At 37.5% G+C, this 10,000-nt stretch overlaps 1 protein-coding gene across 5 annotated transcripts in view; it reads left to right on the top strand.

The window, feature by feature from the left end:
• Positions 1-10,000, top strand: part of LOC137984521 (kinesin-like protein unc-104) — a 73,729-nt gene that overhangs the window by 20,785 nt on the left and 42,944 nt on the right. For all 5 annotated transcript variants that reach the window (XM_068831705.1, XM_068831687.1, XM_068831698.1 and 2 more), the window contains exons 6-17: positions 165-241; positions 2,670-2,771; positions 3,431-3,508; positions 4,548-4,581; positions 5,179-5,256; positions 5,479-5,544; positions 6,283-6,364; positions 6,502-6,580; positions 6,695-6,758; positions 7,391-7,472; positions 7,754-7,833; positions 8,854-8,933. In XM_068831705.1, the coding sequence (XP_068687806.1) occupies positions 165-241; positions 2,670-2,771; positions 3,431-3,508; positions 4,548-4,581; positions 5,179-5,256; positions 5,479-5,544; positions 6,283-6,364; positions 6,502-6,580; positions 6,695-6,758; positions 7,391-7,472; positions 7,754-7,833; positions 8,854-8,933 (902 nt within the window). The remainder of the gene's footprint in view (positions 1-164; positions 242-2,669; positions 2,772-3,430; positions 3,509-4,547; positions 4,582-5,178; positions 5,257-5,478; positions 5,545-6,282; positions 6,365-6,501; positions 6,581-6,694; positions 6,759-7,390; positions 7,473-7,753; positions 7,834-8,853; positions 8,934-10,000) is intronic.

Here is a 10,000-nt window from a genome sequence, read left to right as displayed (position 1 = left end):
AAATGTTTAAGTTGGACAAAGTATTACAGTATTTTTGTCTGATGATGGATAGTAATATCCAGCCCTTTGGTGGGTGGGAAGAAATTAAGAAGTATTCTTCCATATGTGAGGTGTATGTCTGACTGATGGTAGCATTGCTAAGAGAGGTGACTTTTTCCTATTAGGTCAGTTATCTTGAAATCTATTGTGAAAGAGTCAGGGATTTACTGAGTCCAAGTGCCAAGAACAACTTAAGAGTCAGGTTAAGTTTGCCAATATTAGTAATTAAACTTTAAGAAAATGAAAATTTGATGATCACAGTGTGTGAAGGTGAAAGGTTTTATCTCTTAGTTACAAGTTGGAGCTACAGTACCGCCTGGAAGTATTGACCCCTAGGGACGAGGCAATACCTCGCGTGGCACCGAGGTATGCAAATTTTTTCCCCTCGGTAAAACCGAGGTGCACTTTGTCGCGGGAAATTTGCCGCGGGAGAAAAGACGAGGCTTGCCGCGGGAAAGAACAATGATCTGTAGACTTTCGAAAAGTCCTTCGTCATTCACTTCGCGTACGAAAAATCATGATTCGCTCGCCGAAACATTTTCTTCTGGGGTTATCGTGAGGTCGACTTGTGGCAAGTCTAAATGATCTGTTGCTCTTGTAAAATAAGCGGAAGACTGTCAAATTTTATATCTCATGGTGTGAAGAATCGATTTGTAATGCAAGAAATTGTAATCAAAATGAGAAAGTGTGCCATTTACGTAAGGACTCAAATTTTATAATCTTTACATAATGTAAAACTGAAGACTTCTTTAAAGATACAGTGTAAGCGACAGCTTGATTATCCAGCCAACGCAACACTCGTTGTTCTCCAGGTTGTAATACTGTATGTGTGCGTGAGAAATTATTTGTTTGGTTTTGAAAAAGGTTCAATTGTATCTCTTTTCGTCTAAGCCTGACTTTATTTTATTTGGAGACCTGAAATTCAAACTTGTGCGATTGTCTTCGTTTTATCATCGCCATTTTTGTTAAAAGCAGGTATTCCTTCCACATACATTGTATTATTGTTAAACTTGTCAAATTTCAATTTTAATCGCAACGTTCTTCCGAGGCATGGGAGCCTTTGTCGGTACTATTTTGAGACCAAAAGTACCGACGAATAATTTAAGAATGGTTTCTTTTTTCATCGCTTTTCATCAGCAATAAATTGTTATATCATAGCAATTGCAGCAAAATACATTTTCGCGTTGTTTTATCAGTCGTGCAATAGTCTACTTGACTTCCATAAATATTTTTTAATTGCAGCATGTTGATTACGCATGAAAAACAAATTTAAGAATAGACTGTAGTTAGTGGAGAAAAGAAGTCTCTTACTTATCTGAACGCTCATCGTTTGCATACGAATTTTAACAAATGCAAAACCAGCAAGCGAAACAAACTTTAGAATGTTCAAACCATCTTTGCTCCAGTGCTCACGTTGCGCTTTCACGGGCAAGTTACTCTTTTCGCAGCGGGCGTCCACTCGTGATAAATTTGCATAACCACGCCGATATGCACCAATGATTACCCAGAGCACGAAAACAATCTTTTCAGTTTAGATCAAATAATTTTGGACTATTTCAGGGGTTTGATATCCTGGGTTCTTTCCTTGGAGTGTTTTTCTTTTTTGTGATTTGTTACACTAAACAACCATAGAAAGTAATACTGCAGTAGGAAACCACAAGAAGTCGTAACTTGGTCACGCAAGGTTTTCGAGCCGTTCACCCTGAACGTGTAAGCTTTCAGTTTGTAAATATTGTCAAAACCCTCTCCTGTTTGCAGGATATCGACATAATAAATGAATAAATGTATGTTCCGTGCGCTGAGCTGCAAAAAACAAGCGGACATATTCTCCCATAAACTTAAATGTATAAAATGACGGCGAAGTCCACGCAAGTGGGACAAGCGTCGAACCTTCGAATGAATAGTCCACCATAAGTCTTCGAAATAATCACTGCAATCAAAATACAAATGCATGTTGCAACGAAGGTTTCAAATGTGGTCGGAATCTAGCTACAGTACGGATATTCTTTTCGCATGGAAAAGGAAAAGGAAACCAAGGTGCATGATTAGCGGCTATAGCCCTCTCTGCTGTTCGCAACTTACAGCCGAAACTTGTTCAGTTTCTGTTGTTCGGTGGGATTTCAACATTACAATCTACAATAGCTTATCGAAACACAAAGTTAACGGAAACCCAACTCTACCGCGGAATTTTAATTACCGAGGGTTTACCTCGGTTGACTTTCCCGCGGCAACTTTGGAGCCTAGCCGTAAATTTCCCTCGGCAAAAAAGCGGCCTACCGCGGGAATACCGAGGGAAAGTCGCGACAGGGTGACGCGGCAATGACGCGGTAAAGGGGTCAATATTTCCAGGCGGTACTGTAGGCTTCAATTGAACTAAATGCCCTACATCCCATTCTGTATTTCTGCATTCATTTACTGGGCTTCAAACCTGCATTTTCATATTTGTTATCATCAAAGTTGTGTTCTTTGCAGTGGGTATACAGCAGCATCCTTGGCATCTTTATTTTATTCAGCAAATTTTTTATGTGCTCTTCTCATCCCTTTGTTATACAAGCAAATCTTATCAATACAATAACAAAAATATGTGAAACACTTAAATGAGTTGATGAACAGTATTGTCTTTTTTTCAGGGAACACCCAATGCTTGGTCCATATGTAGAGGACCTGACTAAACTTGCTGTTACTTCTTTTGCTGACATAAATGACCTCATTGATGAAGGCAATAAAGCCAGGTCAGATATGCAGTCAAGTAGTAGTAGTAGTAGTAGTAGTAGTAGTAGTAATAATAATAATAATAATAATAACAACTTTATTAATGGGTGGCAAATGGTACCTCCAAAATCGTGGCACTCGCCAGCTTTTCATCCGATCTTGAAATCTCAACAGCCTTTGTGGAGAGTCGCGAAGTCTCGTTTATATTGCATTTATTTCAGTGTGAGGTCTTGCATGTTTTGGTCTCGGTCTTGGATTCGCAAACAAGGGTCTCACTGTCTCGCGGCGAGTCTCGGGTTTTTTCATTTGTTACCCCTTTATTATGGTCTTTCCATCTACAAAAGCTGGCTCTTTGCCCGTAATCTTACAATTAAGGTAGAAAATATATTACAACAATCCAAGAAATACAAAGAAATCAATAAGATTGATGCATACAAGAATAATAATCTATATATAAAAAGTAATTTGACTGCAGCCTCGCTTTCGCCATGTTCAAATGTTACATGTTTCTTTACCTGGCATTGGAAGTACAATGTATACAGCCTAAATCAAGTATGAAGTTCACACTGAAATTTCACATTTAAATAAAAAATCACCTGTGATCTTCTCAGCTTATTAAAACCATTTCAAATTCATTGTATGCTATCCTTTTCAACTTGTCTTAAACCTGTTTTGACAGGACAGTGGCTGCCACTAATATGAATGAAACAAGCAGTAGATCACATGCTATTTTTAGCATTGTGTTCACTCAACGAAGGTAACAACGTGCACAATGTAAATGATCAGAGTTTGAGTACATTGATTTTATATGGCAGACTTATGAAGACAGGCTTTGTTTCGTTAACCCATTGACTCCTTGGAGTCTGAATTTGAGGTGTCATTGGGTTAAAGAGATACGTGTTATTTGTAGCAGACATTTACATGTGACTATAACTCAGCCAGGAAATTTCAAGTGAATGCCTCTTATGTTATAAACCTAGTACTGGACATTAACCTGAAACTTAGCGGCGTTTCGCCTAGAACCACTAGGCTTCTTCATGCACGATCGTTGGTGCAGGCTGAGATGCATGATGGGACACCACCCAAAGCAGTGTCCCAAGAGTGAGACAAACGAAACCTCAGTCCACCCCTGCTGTTTAAGGAGGGGCCTCTCCCAGATCGCCTCCTTCACTTCCCGCTTGAACCATCGCGCCTCCTTGTCTAGAATCTTAACGTCAGGGGGGAGGGTGTTATGTCCACTGGCCTCTCTGTGGGTGTATACCGGGGAGTTGTTGGTACACTGCTTTGCGTGGTGTCCCATCATGCATCTCGGCCTGCACCAACGATCGTGCATAAAGAAGCCTAGTGGTTATAGGTGAAACGTCGCTAAGTTTCAGGTTAATGTCCAGTACTAGTTTTATTTACCGGTATTTATCTATATATTTTATTCAACTGGACGTCTAACATTCACTGTTTTCTTTTTATCTTAGAAATATTAGGGACCTTAAGATCGGAGAATGAGGATGACTGTAAGTATGAGTTTTCCACACTGAGCATATATGCATATGGAGGCCGACATATTTCGAAGTGTGCTGCTCAGAACAGAAAACTTGTACTTGAAGTCATCCTCATGCTCAGATCTAAAGGTCCCTAATACATGTAGTGAGAAATGACAATAGTCTGTATACCTAGAAAACATTTTTCTGAATCACTTTTAGACTGCTGCATTTGTTTACATTACCATACCATGATACAAGCAATGATTGCCTTTAACTCAACCCCCCACTGACACTGTAAAGTTTCTTTCTTTCTTTCAGCCATGATTCCTTGTCTGACCTTCCCTCAGCAAAGGTAAAAGAGATTTGCAGTGATTATATCTGTGCACTTTACAAAGATGCCATTTGTAGCTGCAGCTATATATCTATAATTATATGTTGGCCCTCTTGCAGTGAAAATAGCTGGACGGTGTGGTTTATACATCATGCTAGCTCACATACTGGTATACAGAACACAAACCATCATTAACTATTGTTGGATATTCATTGGGAGCTTTTTTAGTTTAATCCTAATTGTGTGCAGTGATTGGGGAGGGAAGGCTTAATTTGGAGTACCCTCAAACTCTCCATTTGGAGGGTATAGATTCCTGCTTTACCCCTCAGTGTAAAAGTTTGCAGAAGACCACAACAGCTGATTTCTGCGTGTGGGTCGAAAACACAGGTCACATTCCACAGGTCAGGGCTGCACTGACCTGTGTTTTAGACCTACTGAACTTCTGCTGACTAATCAATAACTAAAGATAAGGGTTTTTATTTGGGGTCCAGAACTCCTGTTGGGTGTGCTTAGCTCCCATATCAAACAATCAATCACAGCTTGGACAGCTGTGTTTAAAATGTTTATCATTTTATACCTTCATCCACCAAGCTATTGTAATAATAATTTGTTGCATAGGTAAGCAAATTGAGTTTAGTGGATCTTGCTGGTAGTGAGAGGGCAGATGCAACTGGAGCCAAAGGAGAGAGGCTGAAGGTGAGTTTGGTCAACTACCCACTTCAAGATATTGGAAAAAAGAAAGATCTTTAGACTACCTTTAAAACAACAAAATTGCAGCAAAATTGTCTTGAGCTAGCAACTACAGTACATGACGTATGATTAAACTAAACTGAACTGCTCCTGTTTGCAGTCATTTGTAGTAGTTTCCTTTTCAGGTTCCCACATTGATTTCCAACCAACTTCGTCTTTTATTTTCAGGAAGGTGCAAATATCAACAAGTCACTGACAACCCTGGGAAAGGTGATATCTGGTCTAGCAGAGCAGGTAATGAGATAATTAAGAGAGAGACCCACTGTTTATTCAGTTGAAGTTGGGTGGCTGAACATCCAAGAGGTTTCTTTATTGGTGACTGGCTCTTGGATGTAGACTACTCTGCTCCCAAATCCTTGCAAGCCAGTCATCAGCCCCCAACCATATGATGCATTGTAGAAAGGAAACTGTCAGTAGGATGTGAAATGGAGCAGGAGGATGGGGGAAATCTGCTGATTGCTCCTCAAAATTACTTTTTACCTCAATGCCCTGCTCAAAACTCTTTGCCGAAATTTAGAATTCTGAGCCATGCACACATGTAAAAAACAAAAACAAGGGAAACTGATAACTGGCTCTAACTGTTTTCCCTTTATATACATTGCATTTTTCTGGAATTTTTCCTGGCTGTTGAATACTTGAGAACGATGTTTTATATCATTGGGGAGCAGGGATAGCACAGTGCTAGTGGTGAGAGCTCACGCATCCCACCAATGAGGCCAGGTTCAATTCCAACAACTGGTGTCATGTGTAGGTTGAGTTTGGTTCTCTACTCTGCTCTGAGAGGTTTTTCTGCTGGTTATCCCGTTTTCCCCTCTCAGCAAAAACCAATATGATTTGATATGGATTAAATTGATTTGGTTTCATTTGTGCCCGACCCCACAAGCTATTCAGCTTTAAACATTATCACGTGAAAAAAAAAGTCTGATTATTATTATTATTATTATTATTATTATTACTGTTCTTTTATTTTAGTCCTCTCAAAAGAAGAAAAGACGGTCAGATTTTATACCTTACAGAGATTCTGTTCTAACATGGCTTCTAAGAGAAAATCTAGGTATTTACATAGTATTATGTTTATATGGATTTCTCTTTCAACATGTTTCTTGAAGTGACAGTGCGCATAAATTTTTGGTTTGCATATACATGTAATACTCTTTTATTGGAACTCTTTTGGCATATTAAAAAAAACAGGTGGCAACTCCAAGACAGCAATGATTGCTGCTATCAGTCCAGCAGACATCAACTTTGAGGAAACTCTAAGTACACTTAGGTATTTTGCTTCAAAGTCCTAATTGTATATATTTTTCTTTTCTTTTTTATTCCTTGCATTTAAATAATTTGCATAATTTGCATAAACAAATTATCCTGGTTTTTGTTATTGCAGATATGCTGATCGGGCAAAGCAGATAGTGTGTAAAGCAATTGTTAATGAAGACCCTAATGCAAAGGTACTGCACTTTACATGTATTTTCATTATAGAGAAGTACAGGTAAGCTTCACTTATAACTCAAATACAGCTCGGATTTTGGCGGGTCTAAAACATAGGTGTCAGGTCAGGTGACAGGTCAGGTCACAAATCAAGTCAGATCAGGTTGCAGGCTTTTACCCACGTGCTCAGAAGGTAAATCATGTGATGGCAGGACTTATGGGTACTGCCACAATTTATTTTATTTTTTAAATTTATATTTCTCTTTATTCGCTTTTTTCACCCTTTCCATAACACAGTTCTTTTTTCTTTTTCTTTTTCTTTTGGGGGGGGGGGGGGGGGATATTTGCATTAAAACAATGGATATTCAGTTCACTGAATCACGATACAGTCCCTAGAGTAAATAACTTGTACTTTTTTATTTAAATACCCCCAAAATGTATTGCATTATGGGATGGTGAAAATAGTCAATTTCCTTGGGAGAAAAATATTCTCCCTATTGCCCTGACCTAACCTCTGACCTGACCTGAGCTGTACCTGCCATTATATTGGATAAAACATAGTGTAATACTATTACACAATTATATTATATAGGTTTAATGAAAGTAAAGTGATGCTACAATTAGCTGCCATTTGCTTTTTTTCTGATAACAGATCATCAGAGAATTAAAAGAAGAGGTTTCAAAGCTAAAGGAACTCCTTGTCAAAGAAGGTTACAACCCTGAAGATCTTCAATGTGAGTTTTGAAGCTGATATGTCACTTTTTTTATACTTTGATCATAAATATAATATTTTCAATAAATTTTCTTTTTATTCATGTTAATGCACTCTACAGGTGTTTTTCCTGTTTTCTTTAGTTAACATAATGATTGTATTTTTCACGACTTCTTTTTTCTTGCTTAAACTAAACTCTTGATCTGTCACTGAGTAATGTGATACATGCTTCTCAGCATTTTTTCGATGTTTGATTATTTCTGTTCTTTTCCGTTGAGCTCAATTTTTTTTTTTTGATGACAGCGGTATTAAAGCAAGGCTCCTCTTACTTACCAAGAAGATATAGCCAAGATTTTCAAGATGGCACCCTGGACAGGCTTAAGGTCAGATTACTCAATACTTCTTCATTGATCGTGTAATATAATTGTATCTAAATCACACTGGACTTAAAACTGCAATTTTAAGGTTGGTTTATTATTATAATTTTATAATTAAGCACATGTATTATGTCACTAGTATGCGAGTTATACAGATGACAGGATTGTATCAAATGAATACAGATGCATGTACATGTACGATGTTAAAGCTGCATGTGGCAAAAGACAAGGCAACAGACTGCGAGGTGTTCATCTATGTTGAATGAACTAGTTTTTGCATACTGTTCATGTTAGATTGATACTAATTAACCCACTGACACCTCAAATGCCCCAGGTTGTCCCCAGTTGACGAGTAAAATTGTCTGACGTTAGACAGAGTAAAATATGTTAAGTCTCACTCCAAGGGATCAATGGATTAAAATAATTTAGCTATAATCATGCTTGGTAAATTATAAAATATCATTTTGAGACTTTTGATTGGACTTGAACCTATTACTTAGTCTAACTGTGTGATTATGCTGATCTACACTATTCTACCAGCTGAGCCGAGAGTTTTATGGTCATGTTAAAATGCAGATCGTGCAGATTGCAAGTAGATTGTGCAGATTGAATACTTTTTCATTTGGTAAACAGAAAGAGGTGCTCTACATTGACATAATGACAATTCAATCTAAAATGCAAAGTAAAAAAGTCCATTAATACTTGGCCTTACTAATGTTGAAAATGAATAGAAAGATTACAAAAAACGACAGCAAAATTGACTACACACTTACCTCTATGACTTGGGCAAGCATTTCACGAATACACTTCTCCTTAGCAAAATTGCACTGCTGTACACAGGTCAGCAAGTGGGCAACTTGAATGAGTAAAAAAAACTCAAGCTTGCACATGATTTTAACTAAAGGTAGCTTGGGCAAATAAGACTAACTATTTGAAATTTTATTGCATGTGCATGTAACTTTGGCATAAATGATTATAAAACTGACAGTTCAGTGAAACAATAGTTATTGTTTTTGTTAATGACAGGCATCTGAAAAACTTATAGCTGAACTCAACGAAACCTGGGAGGAGAAGCTGAAGAAAACAGAAGCCATCAAACAAGAAAGGTCAGTATGAGGATGACTTTGCCTACCTACAGTAGTGACATCATTGATTTTCTTGCAAGCAGCAGTCATGTTGCATTTACTATTTAGCCAAGCCTAAAAGCAGAGCTCCCTGGTTATTCATTCTTACTGCCAGTAGGGTTAGGGAAAATGAAAGGTCTTCAAATTGTTCATGTTTTGGTATTTCCGGTTGCTGCTTAATTAGATAATTTTCTTCACTTTCTTCTTTAAAAAAAATTATTTCACAAGTGGTGAATTCCATGGTAAATTTCACGCAAAAAACCGATATCGCGTGAATCATGAAGTGATGAGTGCGATATAGGTTTTTCAAGCGAAGTTTACTTTGGAATTCACCAGTTTTGCAATGGCTTTTTCCTGGGATTGCATGACTTTTAAAAGAAAACAAGCACATCCTCAGCAAGCTAATGGAAAAGGAAAAGGCCATTTCAGAGTCAACTGTCAAATAGCCATTGAAAAGGAATCATGCTAAAATTAATTAGAAACCGTTGGGACACTTTGTCAGTTCAAGGTCAAAAAAGAGTTTTTAATGATGTACTTTATACCACTTTATATCTCTGAAAACAAGATCATTGAACATTTGGAGGTATTTCATTGAAACACTCCAACTTGTCTTGGAACAAGAATCTGCAAAATACAGCAATGCAACCAAGAAAGGACAAACTTCAAACAAGATTGGCTCCAACAAATTACCTGTAGGAGCTTTAAACAAACTTCTGAAAACACAAGCTGGTACATTTCTCCCTAATTTTATGAGAACTCCTTGTGATTATGTGTTTATAACATAAGGGCAAAATTTTCTTGTCACTGTCGAGGCACACAAAACAGTTTGGCAAACAATTAAAAAAGCACTTGTTCGCTCGCATTTTTGAGCAAAACAAACCAACAAACAAACAAACAAATCAACTATTTCGTTATGTCCAAAAGAGTACAGATAATTATTTAATTCCAGTTGAGGATAAAAATTCGAGTTTCATTCTGAACGAAGGAAAAAGTGATTAAACCACTTTTTAAAAATATGCATCCACTTGAAATAAATTAAATGCATCAAT

Source organism: Montipora foliosa, chromosome 2, assembly GCF_036669935.1.
Source record: "Montipora foliosa isolate CH-2021 chromosome 2, ASM3666993v2, whole genome shotgun sequence".
NCBI lineage: Eukaryota > Metazoa > Cnidaria > Anthozoa > Scleractinia > Acroporidae > Montipora > Montipora foliosa.
The sequence above is the reverse complement of the archived record's forward strand: the minus strand, read 5'-3'. Positions and strand labels throughout refer to the sequence as shown.